The 17420-nt window shown below is 44.5% G+C and overlaps 1 protein-coding gene across 1 annotated transcript in view; it reads left to right on the forward strand.

Annotated features, from left to right (window-relative positions):
* STK39 (serine/threonine kinase 39) overlaps positions 1–17420 on the forward strand; it is a 1290321-nt gene that overhangs the window by 568937 nt on the left and 703964 nt on the right. Inside the window, exons 4-5 of the mRNA XM_086958759.1 lie at positions 3605–3746; positions 11301–11356. Of these exons, the coding sequence (XP_086814885.1) occupies positions 3605–3746; positions 11301–11356 (198 nt within the window). The remainder of the gene's footprint in view (positions 1–3604; positions 3747–11300; positions 11357–17420) is intronic.

Below are 17420 nucleotides of genomic sequence, written 5' to 3' on the forward strand. Positions count from 1 at the left end.
GGCCTAATGTGTAATGGGTTTATGCTAATGAGGTGTGGGCCTAATGTGATGTATTGCCTAATGTCATGCTATGATATTATAGGATGGTGTCTAATGCCAAAGTAGTAATGCTTAGGTCATTATGGTCCTAGTATTTACTGGTTGTGTTTTACATTTACTTACCTGTTCTGATGGTTCTGACCGTGGCCCAATTAGTGCCAGTTGGCACAGTGTAAATGTGTGATTATGTTTCTAATGTGTTTATCATTATACAAAGGCTATTTGTTTATATAACCTTGTGTGGAGCTCCTTTTGTAGTGTGCCTAGTGTATTACTGCTGTGTGTGTGTATTGCGCAAACGCTATACACATTGCCTCTGGGAAAAACCTGACTGCTCGTGCCAAGCTACCAAGGGGGTGAGCAGGGGTTATCGTCAGCGTGTAACTCCCTTTCCCTGACTAGAGTGGAGGTTTCTGCCTGGCTTTGGTGCAGGCCTTAACCAACCAGAAATCCCATTTCTAACATGAGTGGGCAAGGAATGGCCGTAAAAATTTGCAACATTTCTGAGCATATCCCAATATTTTGGTGCTCACATTGTTCATTTATGTTTCTGACGAATTGGGAAAAGCTGTCAAATTTCATCTGAAATAGATCAATCAGGCAACACTGATCAGCTCACTTAATGCAGAAGCACAGTCTCCAGAAGAATCAGCTGTTGTGCAAGCTCATCAGACAAAATTAAATTATTATTGACACCTCTAGAGCGCTGGAAGAGGGCCAGTATCCAAAGCTATTGATAAATGACACAGGACACCTATATAAACATAAACGTAATGCTGCTATTATTGATCCATATCCCCATGGACTCTGCCTGTCAGAAAGCCCTCATCCGCCCCTTTCGTTATGTCTCAGAAGTCATGTCCCATCTCAAAGGAAGTTCAGTCACACCCTCTCCTTAGCGCCAGGCATGTCATGCCCCTCGTACCATTGTGTGTGATTGTGCCAGCTAGGTCTCTTTTCTGCCATTCGCAAAAATGAAATTGCAAGGCTAACCTATCTCACAATCTCCCTAGGCTTGACACCATGCAAATGGGCAAAGTTTTTTTTAAATTATCCATATTCCTATGCTGAAGGTTGAATTTTTAAATTAAAATGTTCTCCATTATGCTTCCAGTTGTAGAAATATTGTGATACGTAAATGACAATCTGCCATTCCATAGCTTGTTCATAAATTGGTGTATGTGGTGTTTACTGTAAAGTGGAGAAGCCAGAGTCTGTGTACATGGATGTTTTGTGAGGCTGCAGGAGATAGAGTGCAGCAGCATGCAAACCTCTCCCCGATGCTCCACCCACTTTGGCCGCTGCCTCAGGCCAGTCACGTTTAGGTGCAGCCATGAAAGAATTTTAGTCCCACGAACCTACCTCACACTTTATGACCTCAACATCAACCTCACATAAACGTCACCTTAAGTTGCCTTAGCTTTACCTCAACGTTGACTCGAACTCAGTCTGCCATCTCCTTCGCCTCTAATCACCTCACTCTTACCTCAGCTTCATTCTTGCACGAATCTCCACTCAGCCTAAACTCACCACCACTGCATTTCTTAATGTGAACTTCAACCTCTCCTCAATTTTATCTCCACCTCAAACCCTCTCCACCGCAGACTCAACTCTACCTCAATATCCACATCTTAGCCCATTCTTAGATCACTCTCATGCTCAATTTTAACTTCACCTCATCTTCACTGCAGCCTCTCCTTTCTTAGATCCTCTCATTTGACCGTTACCCCAGCATCATCTCAACTGCACCTCACCTCACCTCCACCTCACAGTGGCCTAACGAAACTTGTGGGGGCCCCCCCTGCAAAGTACATGGAGGGGGGGCCCCACGCTTAGTACCCAGTCCGGAGCTCTTAGGCAAGTGGTCCGCTGCCCTTGCATAGTGACCTAGGGGGCCCCTGGAGCTCGGGCCCCCTTGAAAGGCGGGGGCTGCAGGGGCTTTTGTTACGCTACTGCCACCTTCGTGTTATCTCAGATCAAAGTCAAAACCTGCTCATCTCAACTGCACGTCGTTTAGCCCCAAACCTCAAACGTTTCTCAATCTCGTCTCAAAACCACCCATCATCACCTTTGTCTCACTTCACCTCATTCTTGCGTCAAGCTTACATCACCTTAACCTTCACTAAACCTCACAACCTTTTTGTCAATGTCACCTCAAACTCAACGTCATACTATTTTCTTTAATGCAGATTATTATCATTAAGTTTAATATCTTCCTATTTTCATTTAATGGTACTATAGACGTAACAGAAGGGCTGTCTGTGACAGTTGTGGGAGAAAGCAGCAGGACGAAGGGTGTGATTATGTTTAACCCCTTAGGGTCCTGTTTTCTATGCAGAATAAACATAAGGAATTATAGAGGAGTAGAAGTCAGTAATCCAGTGAGGGGTCCAAGTGATGCGGAATGGACAAGAACGACCCTTAAGTTTTTTGTGCTGGCAGTTTGAGCCCGTGGTACACTTGACATTATTGACAACCATCCATCTACAGTTTTATAAAATCCCGACATTCTACTCACCTGCTCAGATAAGGAATACGGAGGAATTTGGGTCAAGGCAGAACCATACACAACACCTCATCCACCCCAGTCCCCTTAAAATACCTGCCATCCTGCCACTCACTCTGTGAGCCTCATGTGAATACTTCCCTTCTGCTCCATACCTAAAAACATTCTTAGAATCCTGCCTCCCTCCCTCCTTCACCCTGAGGAAAACCCTCCCTCCCTAACAGCATGCCACGCTCCCAGCATTCTAAGGGGAACGCTACCGCCCTGCCCCACTCGGTATAAAAACATACCTACCATCCAACTGATAACCCTCTCCAGCCTCTGAAGCTCCCTCCACCCTAACCCAAAGCTGCGCTCTCCGCACTCACTCAGAGAACGCTTTTGTACTGCCAGCTTCTCTGCGAACGCTACTAGTAATCGTATGTATGCAGTGACGGTCGTCCATGGCTAGTGGGTCAACGCCCCAACGCCCCCAATGGACGAACCGCCACTCTGCAAGCGAGGATCTGTGTAGAGACAGTTTTATCGCTGTGCCACCAGAGGCTGTGCCACGTGGCGGTTGACAGCCCAAGAGCAAAACCGCTTTCCTTCAACTTCTTCAGGCCTCTAGAGGCCAAAGTCACGAGTCACCGCAACTTTGTGCACGGGGTTCGAGGCCAAGTGCCTCAAATCCATGACATCAGAGCAGTGGATATTCATTTTGAGGGGCCTCTTCCTGTAGAAGTTGCGCACAACGTGTATGTGAATTATTTGTTTCGAAATGCCATGCGGGACCAGAATAATCGTGGACACTACCCGGTGGTCGGGGGCCAATATATTATTGCGTTGTCCCAAATTCTAGAGCGGCAACTGCACATATTTCAAGGACCAACTTTTTAAAAGTGCACCCAGGCTTGCTTTATGAGGTACTCACCTTTTACGTTTTGAACTTTCAAGAGATGTTTAAGTATTGCGCTACTGACTCGCCAGGAGAGGAAAGCGCAGTTCTAAGGGTAAAATGTCCGTCATGTAATCTGAGTGTAAAGACCTGCTGATGTTTAATAAATATTTTCATTTTAGGTTCAATGCTGGATATCATAAAGCACGTCGTGAACAAAGGAGAACACAAAAACGGGGTGCTCGACGAACCCTCAATCGCGACTATCCTGAAAGAGGTCCTGGAAGGGTTAGACTACCTGCACCGGAACGGACAGATTCACAGGTTTGTGTGTTACTACAGGGTTTCCATGTGACACGGGTTTATAAACGGTCTGGGGGGTGTTGCTATGGTCTGTGCTAATGTGCGGCGACGCCCTATTTAGCACCATTTCACACATTTGAAAGTGGGTTGTTTTTCACAATTGGTTTTGTGTTCACGAGTGCAGCAGCAAAAATCAATGTTCACATTTTACCAACAGAAACACGGATTTTTACCGATATGAGATTTTTCTCTAATACACAAAAATAAACGGTACAACATGTTCAAATGGGTCAAACAGAGCCGTGTGGCACATGAGCACTGACTGCAAAAAATAACACCACACAGGAGAGTTTATGTAATGCGGCGAATCTGAGACTTAAAAACTGTAACAATGCGTATTGTGATGTTTGACGTAATTTCTGCTCATGTAGCTAATGAAGCCAAACCCAGATCACTGTTCATTCATTCGGAAAGTTTTTCTGAATATAAAAGCAGCGGTTGTCCAAATGCATTTGCTATGTGTGCCTTTACAATACCTCATTATGTTGGATTAATATGTACCCTGATCATAGAGCCTGGATGTCAAAGGTTTGAAACACCTAGTTGGTAAAGGAGCCCTGTTGTTCCTCCATCTCACAAAGGCCCTGGTTATGAGCTGCGCAGTGTATGTACTTGCTCAAAAATCACAGATTCCGACCCGGAACTGCACCCCCCTCCTCCCCCTACCGAACCATGAAACTAGAAGTTTCTATTTCCGGAATCACCATGCAGACCTGGAATTGCCGGGTTCAAATCCACAAAGGCAGGCAAGGGGTAAAGGGAAGTGGAGGCTGTTGTGGGTCAGGTGTGGGGTGCAGGTAAGAATGCAGGGCAGGCTGTGGGCCGAATGGGGGAGCGTTGCACACTCCCTCGTCCTCTAGAAGGGGGTCAGGTAGATTTCAGGTTGCGCTTGTACCTGCACTCCCTGCCCAAGCCTGCACAGAATTTTATGAGCCAGCTCTTCAAATAGGTAAATTGGGGCCCGGAGTTCTGGCTCTTGGAAAATGTTGAGTGTAGGAACAGCGGGAAGGCTGTGATCAGCCAAGAGGTACCCCCTAGATAGTCCTCCAGGTAGCCTACACTCTTCCTCTTGCAGCTAGACTTCACTGATTGACCACTGATGGAGGCACCACTGGTGAAGCTGACTGTTAGTTATTGGCCAAGGGGTCATGACCTTTAATGCATTGCCTTGCCCACTTTATTTGGGGTGAATGATTGGATGTAGCTTATCCTTCGTGGTGCACCCATGGGGAACATGAACAATGATCTCCATTTGCAGAGAGAAAATGACTCCAGGAGTGACACCGGCTTTAATATTTTGTTTCTCAGAAACAAACCCCCCACTTACTTGATATGTTTTGGAGAAACTGAAAATAATGCCCAGTGGGCCACCATAAAATGGCGCCCCACCTGCCGTTCATTTATCATGAACCCCAGTAGGGTTAGTGGAGCAGGCCCACCACGGGTTCTGGACCCTCAGTTCCGCTGGCTGTGGTGTAAATCTCTCTAGCATTTTAACCTTCAGAGGCAGACGAAATAGGAAGAATTGACTTGCAAAACCTCTTTGTAGCTTTAATAAATCTGAATACTGTTATCGCAAGTAATAAACATATTGGCAGCAATTGTCACAATATATGTTTGTTAAGCGTATTTAGCACTCAGCAGTGCAAAATGTATATTTATGTTTAAAGTCACATACATAACTTAAGCAATGAACGGAGCTCAGTAAAGTCCTATTTTAATTATTTTGATTGATACTGCAAACTGTGCATGCGAAATCCCTGAGTATATCATATAAATGGCCACAGGTGCTCGGCACATATCCTGTTATAGAAGTAGGAAGGTAGGCCATTCAATGCAATTACATTTCTTGGCATAAAGTTTATGTTGACGCTTAAAGTAACTTTAGTATGGTCAAACATTAAAGTATGTAACCAGGCATACCATATTCAGTGATGACAAAATGTTAATAATTTCTACGGAATAACTGATTGTGACATGGTGAGTCACAAGTTCACATTTGCTACTTTTACCATGTGTATAATAATAACTTTCTTTTCATGTAGTATTTAATACCCAGTTTCTGCCGTCTGTATGCATTGTAATAAAAAGATGTTACTATTACTCATTTTAATGGCAGCGATTAAATCCTCCTCTGACGGATGCGGACATGTGATGTTTTCGCTGGGTTTTAAACTCGAGACGTGCTGGGCACAGCAGATTCCAACAGCGAGGATTTTGCACATTGAGCCACCTCGCCTACATATAGATTGTAATTGCATTTATATAGTGCTTACTACCCCATACGAGGCTTCGGCGGCCTTTTTTCGGCGAGTAGCATGCTACTCCTGAACCCAAAAATGATTAGTGGTGTATTAGTACAGCGATATATGAAATTAATTTGAGCGGTGGATATGTTAGTCTGTTATTTGGATTGAAAAAGATAGTGGAGGGATAGAAGAGGGAGGGTTTGCCTTTATTTAGCGCTTGCTTCCCCTGAGGAGGTGTTGAGGCCTGAATACTTTGGCATGCACATATAAATGAAGATACAGAATACAAATTAGCATATATGCAGGGGGCAGTGCTCGCCGTCCAAGTAAATCCTCTGAGTTTGTATTATTTTTCAATACACTTGAATGTAATACACCTACAATAATGTTTACTTAATAAAACCTTTGGTAACAATTAGTTAATCCGTTATTTATGTGCCATGCTGAAAAATCTAATATTTTTAGACTGATTCATATGTTAGGTGAAATATGATACTTTCAGGTTTGTTTTTTGCACAAAGAAACAAAATCAAATTAATGTATTGTTTGACTTAGGGTGATCTTCCCCCAAACCTTTTGTCTTCCCCTTCCATTTTTACTGACCTCTTTTTTGTTGGCCATAGGACTCTGTGCACTTTATTACTGCTAACCAGTGCTAAAGTTTATATGACCACTCCTTAAAACATGGTATGAATGAATTAATGAAAGGATGAATGAATAAATGGCTTTTATACAGCACCTAGATACACAATGAGTGTTCCGGCACTAAGCATCAAGAACAGGTGAAGAGGGGACAGCATTCCCGAAAGTTTGAACAAATACGTTTTCAGCGCTTTTTTTGAAAGTTGCTTCTTCGGTGATTGATCTCAGATGGCCAGGCATCTGATTCCACATGCTTGCTGCAATAACCATGAGGGCGTAACCCCCTCTCTATTGTTTTTTAAAATGGGGGACTTCTAACGAGCAAGTGTTATGAGAGCACATCGACCTCCCTGATCTGTACTCCTTGATTCTCTCATTCAAGTAGTAGGGGCCATTGTAGTAGACGGCTTGGTGGGTCAGTGTCAGGGTTTTAAGCATTATGCGCTTATGATCCGGGATCCAGTGTAGTTTCTCTCAGAAGTGAGATACTGAAGAGTAGGTGAATGGCCATGTTGTGTACCTTTTGCAGACGCTGAAATAAGTAATCTGGTAGACCTGGGGACCGACTATTGACATAGTCCAGCCTAGATAATATTAGTTCCCTGATCACTGTGACATGAGATTCACGAGGAAGAAAGTTCAAGAATTTCCTTAGCATGCGCAGAATCCAAAAGCATGATTTACTATCTCCGATACCTGGGCACTAAGGGAGAGTTGTGAATCAAACACAACACCCAGATTTCTAGCTTGCGGCGTAGGAAGGGCGGAGGTTGGAGGGGGGACATTGTTGGGCCAGGCTCTAGACCATCCTTGGAGAGGGTTAAACCCAAACAGTAAGATCTTTGTTGCTTTCTGGGTTGCCTTGTAATTTATTTGCCCTGGGCCAGCCAAGTAGTGCCTTCATGCAGAGTGTGAATGTTTCTTTTGCCCTTCCTAAGCTTCCCTCATATATGCGCAGGAGTGCATGTTGCCGCCATATGATATGTGATATGACCTTAATGCCAAAGAATTCGACCAGAAATGCCAATGGGTCATATTTCAAAGATTTAGTGCCTGGAGGAGAAGGGCTTTATCCAGACTACCTGCTCTCCATTCTCCAGAAAGTAGCCCAGCCAGCCCAAGGCTGATCCATTCACCTCCAGTTGTTCCAAACTATGTAGCAAAATGCTGTGATCCACTGTGTCAAATGCTGCTGACAGGTTTACCAGCACTAGAGCTACATTGAGCCTTGAATCAAGGCCAGTCTTAATGGATTCAGCGTCCTCTAATAGGGCCGTCTATTTGCTGTGTCGTGCTCTGCATTTGGATTGGGACAGGTGTAACAGCTTATTTTCTGCCAGAAAAGTAGTGAGCTGGCAGTTCACCATTTTTTAGACTCTTGGTGGCTGTTGGTGTTAGTGAGACCGGTCTGACGTTTGCTAGCACTTTAAAGTCTGCAATTCACTTTTTGATTAGGGGGATAATGTTTGCCCTCTTCCAGGAGTCCGGTATGACACCTGAATGCAGTGAAACAGAGAATAGCTCCTGGTGGGGATAATATCATCTGCAATGGTCTTCAAGGTATGAGATGGAAAAAGGACATCAGAGGACCCTGATCCGCAATTAGCAAACAGCATCTTCACCGTCTCCATCTTGGATGGTAGGAAAAGCGCCAGCTTTGTTACTGCTGTAGGCCCCGCTATGTCTCCCAGTCCTGGAACATGATCCAGTTGTTAAGATCCCTCAGGTTTACCTGAATTTTGAAGATCTTATCTTCAAAGAAGTTACTAAGCCTGGAGCACAGGGCTTGATTGGTGTCAAGAAGCGGGCCATGGTTTTTGGGTCCATGAAACTAGAGAAGATCTTAAAGATCTCCTTTTCATTGTTATCGGCCTCTTTAATACATTGGGAGTAAAAAGAGCAGCAAGATCGGTTTGGTAACATTGGCTTATCCCTAGTTGTCACATTTATTTTACTTATAAGTCCCTAGTAAAGTGATACTACATCTACCTAGGGCCTGTAAATTGAATGCTACAATTGGGCATACAGCACGTATTATGCCACCCACTTAAGTAGCCCTGTCAACATGTCTCAGGCCTGCCATTTCAGCCTGTGTGTGCAGTTTTAAACTGCCTTTTCGACCTAACAAAATAAACCTTTTGCCAGGCCCAAACCTTCCTTTTTCATACATATAAGTCACGATTGGGGTAGGCTCTGGACAACCTAGAGGGACGGGTACAGTGTATTTAAACATTTGGACATTCACTTTTAAGCTTTACATGCCCTGGTAGTGAAAAACTCTTAAATTCGTTTGTCTCTACTGCAAGGCCTACCTCTTCCATAGGATAACTTTGAAGTTACCTTATTACATTTAACAATCTGTAACTTGCAAATGGGATAGGTAACCAGTTCATGTTTAATATCTTTGGAATTGTAATACAAAATCCTGTCTCTTGATCAAGTTGGATTTTAAATTACAATTTTGAAAATGCCACTTTTAGAAAGTTGACATGTTCCTGTCTTAGCCATTTAGTCCCAGAAGCCTGTCTCTAGGTCACTTGACTGGGTGTATCTGACAGTTGGGGTTTGTGTATTCCTCCTAGACAGCCACATCATGGAGAGATTAGGGGTGCCAGGATGGGCTGTACATGGCAGGATGGGAGAGCAGAGCGGGGCGCAGCCCTAATTACAGTTGAATAGGTTGTGTCCTGTCTCCAAACAAAAGGCTCCATACCCTCTGTATTTAGCCTGGAGCCAGAGCAGGGGAGGCAGGAAACACGTGGACTTCAAAGGAAAACATCTATAATATATTGGACCTCAAACACCAACTCTTTAGTACACTTCTGGAACTGTGGATACTCTGCCAGGAAAAAGGACTGCTGTGCTGCTGAATATACTGCCACTTTGCTGGACTGCTGTCCTGCTATTCTACTACTTTGCTGGAATGCTGCCTTGCTGAGCTGACCTGCTGCTTTTTGCCCTCTTGCCTGGGTGAGAAGGACTGGTCCTGCCTCTGTTGAACCCAGGATCCCAGGGTGACTCCAAGGGGTAGTTGGCTGACCTCCTGATTAGAGCCTTAGGGACACAAAGCTCCAGCAAACTTAAACCCATCACCTGTACTCTGCCATCTGTGAGTCCTACCATGCCAAATGGTGCCACCCCAATCCTGGACCCTTGCAAGTGGAACTAAGGGTTCTCTGCCAGCTCATCTATGGATCTAGCAGAACCAATGCATCTCCTCTGCTGCGTGGTGCAATCCTGAGCAGAACTGACACATTGCCTCTGCTACACATTTTCTCTTAGTGCAAGAACACCACATTGAACTCCCAGCCTCAGGGCCGGACTGGGAACCAAAACCGGCCCTGGCAAAGTGCTCGGTCGGCCCCATCTCCATCCCCCCGGGGGTTGGGGATGCCGCCGAGCTCTTGGCCAGGGCCGGTTTTTGGACGATTTTGTTATGGCCCAACAGCCCTGTAACAAAACCGGCCCCCAGGGGCCCCTAACTGGCCCCCCACCCATGTGGTGAACCAGGGGATTGCCCGTTGCCCGCTATGGCCAGTCCGGCCCTGCCCAGGCTGCATCAAAATCACTGACTGTTGCAAAGCTTTTTCAATGCAGGTCCTTGCATCACACACCTCTCTGCAATGGCAGCCTCGACAACAACGCAGGTTAACACATCACAACCTCATAGATGATCAAGACTGATGCATTGCCTCAACCGCATGACGCATCCTCGACTCAAGGCTTCGCATTGCAAACAATTGTTGATGGGATCCTAGACAACAATGCAGGAATTTGGATCGTAGATTCACAGCATCTCAGAACCAACACATTGCACTGGCGGCACGACGCACCCTTAGCGCAGGACCTTGCAACGTTCCACAATCAGGATTTAAGATACTCTGTTCAGCAGGCCTAAAGTGGGCCCGGTAGCCAGCCTATGCTCCACCTCGGTTGAATTGAATGTATGACTTTATCCCGGTCCGAGGGCCCAGATGCCCACACTTGGCACTTTGTGCTTTTTGGCACAATTTGTACTAAAATCTCTAAAATTGCATATCTCCACTTCTACTGATTGGATTTTTGTTGTTTTGATCTTGTTCTATTTATTACAAAATTACTCAGTTTAAAGAAAATCTGATTTGGAATCCTTTTGTGAGGTGTTTACACTGTGTTACTGTTTGGAGTGTTGCACACATACCTTACACATTGCCTCTGAGTTAAGCTTGACTGTTCTGTGTCAAGCTATCTGAGAGTTGAACACAAGTTAAGTTGAAGTTTGCTAGTGACTTCCCCCTGACAAGGATTGTAGTTCCTGCTGGAGTTACACCCCTCTCAACCATTAGCCCAGTTTCTCACAAGTATGTTCTTTGCTCAAAAAGAATTGTCCATAGTTTTATAGGGTCATACCTGAAATGCATTGGAGCATCTAACTACCTCCTTCACTATAAGGAGTACAGATAATGTTTCCATGCCAATAAAGTAACCTATATTTAAACTTGTATAACTATGTATAATCAATGCTAATTACCCTCATAAATCGAAAATGTGGCAGCCCATCACAATGTATTTTAATTTGTAAGTGTTGATAACAGAATTAAGAATAGAAACCTAATATACTGACATTCTTTTTTTTGCAACACAGGGATTTGAAAGCGGGTAATATTCTCTTAGGAGAAGATGGATCCGTACAAATAGCAGGTAATGAAACCCCCAGCAATCTTATTTAGAAAGTTATATATTTTCTCTTGAAAGTCGGTGAAGCATTTATATGTGACCACAATAATGTACAGAATTCTACATTTGATTGTTTATTTTGTCTGTGTTTGTCAAGCTAAAACCTAGACTTTACTTGGCTACTTAATTGCTGCCTTTGTTTGGTACCTTTAAACTCATTAATGCGTTTTCTCTTTTAATTGGAGGAAAGTGTCAAACTCACAATCAAAGTTTCCACCTTGACCGTGTGTTACACATTTTCCTGTGCTGCGATGCTTTACAGGAAACCATCCTATTACTTGGGAGAGCACTTAGAAGTTGCATACGCTACGTTACCCACATTTTGACTCTTGTAACAGCTTTGTCGTATAAATAAGTACTCAGCAAGACAGAACAAGAATTTGCATAGCCAATAGGTCTCACCTTTGGGACCTTATAAGTGTTTAGGCATGCAACAGTTGATGTTGTTGCACCAAGGATATTGTACTGCATAACTGCACACATATAAGGTTCCAAAGGTGAGACCTATTGGCTATGCCAATGCTTTTTACCTTTAGATTGGTAAAAGTGATGTTGTCATTTTTAATTGGTGCAGTTCGAGGGGAGGCGGCAATGAATTTGCCACGGCCTTATATGTGTGTGCTCAGTGGTGGAGTCAGCCCTATCTGATTGGGATTATCACAGCCTTATATGTGTGTGCTCAGTGGCGGAGTCAGCCTTATCTGATTGGGATTAGAGCAAATGCTTACTCAATCCTCCCTGATGCATGCATTGTGCGTGGTGATGCCTCAGCGATGACTCATTGTCTGCTGATAGGTGAATGGAACCCTGAAGGCATATAAAAATACAAGCACAGACATTACATCAAACGGCATAAAAGAGTGTCAAAAGAACCACAGCTCTCAAATTCTGAGAATTCTTAGGAGTGAAAACTAATCAACATATTTCATGACTTCACAGGAGCATAGGAAGTGATGTCCCCCTCACGTTTACATCAATGGCAACACCAAAAATTACTTCGATGAAAGTACAATGCAATTAAAATAAATATCAAATGAGAAAAATTACACCACAAAGTGTACTACTATCTTGTAGCAATAGTGGAGCAGAGCTGTGATGTGTCCAATGCGGTCGTACTATAAAGCACTCTATAGGCGGGCTACCATGAGCGGTTTCACGCTAAGCACAGTTGTGAAAAGCCACCTAGGTGGTTGATTTAACCTAATTCTACATATATGAGTCTCTCCAGGAAAGTAGGTTTTTTAGTTGTTGCCTGCAGTTCTTCTTACCTCGCCTCAGGCTTCTGTAATGCTGTAATGGTGCATGTGCTGCTTTGGATGTACATATATTCAAACTACAGTGGCGACCTCAGCATTAGAAAGAAACAAATCGTTGGCAGTTGAGCACAGCATTGTAGAACAGAAGGCACGCTTAGCGCTTAAATAAAGATAACAGGAACATGCTGTTACTGTGAACATGTCTTAAATCAGAATCAATAAATCCCGAACAACTCGTAGTCTTTTCTCTTTTCCGCCTCCTCTAGTTAAGAAATGCACAATTTGGCACAAGGCGCTCGATTTACTGATGTTCTTTCAGGAGCCTATTGTGCACGCTCTATGCCGCTGTCCGCTCACAGCTTCTCCGGCTGCCCTGGGTCGGTAGTTACAGCTGATTGAATTGTTTGGGAAGCGCAGCTGATTAAATGGCGCTTCTGTAAGGTTGGGAGTGCTTGTAAGCTTCCAGCCGTGCACTTACTGTACTTTGGAACCGACGCCATACAAAATAAGCTAGCATTTCATCAATCTCGAACTAAGGGGTAGCAGGCCATCATCTCAGCTTTTGATGCAAGCCCAATCAAATGAGACCCCAGGACATAGTTTATGGCACTTGAGATGGCGTCTGCCCGCGGGCACCTCTTTTGGCTCCTCTGAGTTGCCGTCGTTATTCAGAGCGGGGAGTTATTGTTCATAACGTGGACCTGACTGGACCGCGGAGCAAGGGATGTGCACCGTACAGGGCCCCCAATCAGAAAGGGGAGAGGGCCAGCAGCGTGAACCTGGCGTGACCAGAGCCACGGGGAAGAAGGGGAACCTTTTAAGAGCATGAAAAGGATAGCAATGGTGTCAAACAAAACAAGCGCGTTCCTCGCGCTAAAAGGAGGCAGCAGGGGGGGGCGAGAGGAGGAGGCAAGTGAAAGCGTTTCACTTGCAAGAGCGGGCAGCGCCAGGAGCAATATTTGCTATCATATGGCGCTGCGCGCTCCTGCAAGTGAATTGCCACACGTGCAGGCGTTACCATTGAAGGCAATGGAACGTGTGCACGTTTTTGGCTGAAAAGCCAAAGCGATTGCACAAGGTCTTTTTGCCTACTGCGAGACCTAATTATGTAGCGCATGCGCGCTGCGTAGGCGAGACCTAAAAAGGAGGAGGATCTTTCAGGGCCCTGCCTTCTTCCTGCAGGCACCTCCTCTACCTTTTTTTCTGCAACTCCTCCTTAGAAGCATTTTGCAAGCTGTAATGGGTCCTGGGGAAAATATTAAGTCTTGAAATGTCTTGCCCTTTAATGAATTACCAAAAAGCAGACCACTGGTGTTGAGAGAAGAGAACAGTAGAAGAGACAAACAAGACCTTCATACACAAAGCCAACATATATCCCATTTTTTTGGCATTTTCAGTAATGTCACTTCAGTCCCGCAATGTTTATTATTATCATGCAAATTAAGGACTAACCCGTTGACAAGATTAGGATGGCATTGAACTGTGTTCTGAAGAGCTTTACCAAGGCCTACACCCGTCCGCTCTCTTTCTCTGTTACTGTTGGAGGTCTTTAGGCTAAAGCTTCACACAGCCCTCATCAAAGGTTGCCACAGTGCTGCCTGGCCTGTAGCATTGTAATTCACGATTTCAGCACAGATGAGTGTACGCGCTCCTCCTGGGTCTCCGCGCTAGGGTGACCAGGCATCCCAGATTTGTCCGGACAGTCCCTGTTTTTCACGAGCTGTCCCAGCAACTTTCAAGAAATTAAGCTCATGTCCCGGTTTATAGAGAGGATCAGCTGAAAACGCTGGGAGTTATCTTTTCAAGTTTTGCAAAACAGGGATAGTTAGCTGCTGTTATAAGAAGTCAATTCAATTAACAGGCATGCTACTGGCTTTAAAAATAGCATTTTATTTATGTTCTTACTGCCTCTTCTGTAATTCTCTGCTAAGGAGCACTGCCATTCTGTGAGCTGTGTGGAAGGAACATTGTAGTCCTTCTTCTATTTTTGGGAAATGTCCTGGTTTTTGGCCTTTAAAATTCTGGTCACCCTACTCAGCGCAGACATGAGAGAGGGGTTCTTGTCCTCCCCCTTCTCCACTACAAACGACTGGCAAGTGGCCACCAGACCGCTCTAGAATATCCGGAGTCCTCCTGCAGTTGAATCTTCTCGTCTGAGAGCAGCTGAGCCAGGCCTTCGCCTGTTGCCTGCCTGGACTGCCGGTGAGAGTCCATACTGAGAGCGTCACTGCTCTCCAACAAAGGTAAACTGGTTCGTGAAATATATTATGTATCACTACACGCTTACGTTTTAAAAAGTGAAGTGTTGCTTTTTAGTATCCTAAAACACTTTTATATTAAGTTCTGCAAGAAGATGTCACAAACTCTTTTCACCCTGTTTAATCAGCTGGCACCAGGAACAAATCGGACTCACCCTGTTTTTTGGCAACAGTCAGTGTTCCTGAAGGTTTACCAGGTCCTCGTTGCCCTAGTTGTGGGTTCTGCGCTCTCGGCATCCCTCTGGGTCCAGCGGAAGCAGTGTATAGAGGCTGAGAGCACTTGCTGGGCCTGCAGCCTCTTCTTTGGTCAGCTATCTGAGGGGAATTGCTGTTGCTGGAATAGAACAAGCTGCCTTTGATGAAGTCTGTGGTGACTGCACAGGAGAGACAGCAGGTAATAGTGGGTGCAGCTCTGTTTCCTCTAAGGAAAACTGGCGCATTAAAAAATATGTTTTTACATTATTTAAAATATGATCACAGACATGGTTGGTTGTATACTGAACCCAGCAGGCCACCATCCTTGTGATGGCATCCAATCATAGAGAATTGCAATTTGTGACCTACTTCATGAATATTGATGCAATAGGTCAAATTGTAACCACTATGATTCCAAATTTTGTGAACCTACCTATTAGTACATAGGTCGGTTCACAAAATTACTTTCATTCGCAGAGCATCAGTGTACAATTTGTGACCACTATGTCCTAATAGAAATTTCGTACTTCATGCATGAGAACTTTTAATTTCCCCTTCAGACTTTTGGATCATCCCTTGATCTTACATTTTTATGGGTTGGTTGATGTTGATGCTGTTTAGCCCCTCTCCGTTTGCCCCTCTCGAACTATCCTTCATCCTTCAAATAGATTAGTGTTTTTGGCACACATGAGTTTGACTACTTAATTCTTCTCCTTGTACTGCTACCTTTGTTTTATTTGCAATATCCTATTCACTTCAGGATTTCCAGGATTATTTTACATGCTATGATCATTGTTCATCCCATACGTTTGTGGAAGAAACTGCAAGTCTCAGAGGTGATAGTCCAGATGTGCATAGATTGATTACCCATACATTCTCCTATTCAAAATTCTCTTCCCTGGCCTTCTCAGCTTTGGCTCCAAATTCATGAAATTCTGTTACTGTGGAAAGTTGGGTTCTCTCGCTCTCATGGCTTCCAGTAACTTCTGGAAACATTCCATCTGGGGGGTTATCATTTCTCTTCACTGCAAATTGGTTAGTGGAGAACCCGCTTCATTTAAAAGTTCGGCCATTAGAGGAGCAACATTTAAGTGATCTGCCTCATGAAAGTATCTACACAAGGCAGATCAATTGAAGAGACAAACAGGGTAGGACACAAACGTAGCAATGCAGGAAAGAGTCGAAACCCCCCACAGCACGGTTCCATGAGCAATAGTAACGCTAGGATGCCCTCCACCCTGCTGCACACACGTTGGTGATCGGATTCCCACAGACCTTTTGGATCTGTCTAGAGGAGGAAAGCAGACTCTGCCAGCCAATGGTAGTGGGTATAGATGCATGCATGGCTACAAGCGTCTCCACACTCATCGGACCTCTACATCTGATGACAGCGGTGACAGTGCATGCCGGGTGTTAATGATTTCTTTTCTCTCAAACTTAATTTTGGAATTTCTACTGCTATTCACGTTTGGAAAACCCAGGTCTTCAAATATGACTATCATTGCATTTTTTTGTAGCTTTTTCTCTGCAATCCTTAGTTAATTCGTATATGTATTTTAATGTTGCCATTTTCTTCCTGGTCAATTTTCTTGCCGTTATCATGTTCTTGTGAATTGTGTGTTTTGACACCTAACACACAATTCACACCAAACTCTAATGGGTTACAAGGCTCTGTGACCCATTAGAGTTTGGTGCACTTAAGTAATGCCTATATTTGCACTTTATTTTTTCGTCTGCACTAATGCAGGCCGAAGGAAATACACAGTTTACACGCATGCTAATTTGCACAACAATTACACATGTGCCCTTGCTTTGCGTAAATGCATTTGGTCCTAGTGTAAAATCGGTAACTGGACACCGGTCAGGAGGTGTCAAAGAGGGTTATGGATCCGTCAGTGCTCGGCCTACATTCCATCCCCCTGGGGCAGTTCGCACTGCATGGAAAAGTGCACTGTGTATTGGGAGCAGAAACGCCCGTTCACGTCCGTATACTCCATGCAGAGCACGAGCAGTGAACTGTTCAATTATAGTCCTACCTCTAAACTATGGTTAGGAATGTAATTAAAAGTATTGGCGTGGAAGGCCCCTTTAACGCCTTTTTATGTCAATCAATGAGCTCGTGGGTGAAGTGCCGCAAGGCCTGCTCACATCAGCATGTTCCTGTCTCTTAACGGTATTTGATCATTAAAGTCAATGCATATTAGAGTTGCATGCGCGTGCCCCCTATGCCTGGAGGAGGGGCAGGGGAGGGTGGCGGACGTAACTCGGAAACACCGGAGCTGCGCACTCAGGCTGGCCTTCGCTTCACATGTCTAGCCT

This window comes from Lissotriton vulgaris, chromosome 2_1 (assembly GCF_964263255.1).
Source record: "Lissotriton vulgaris chromosome 2_1, aLisVul1.2, whole genome shotgun sequence".
NCBI classification, from domain to species: Eukaryota; Metazoa; Chordata; class Amphibia; order Caudata; family Salamandridae; genus Lissotriton; species Lissotriton vulgaris.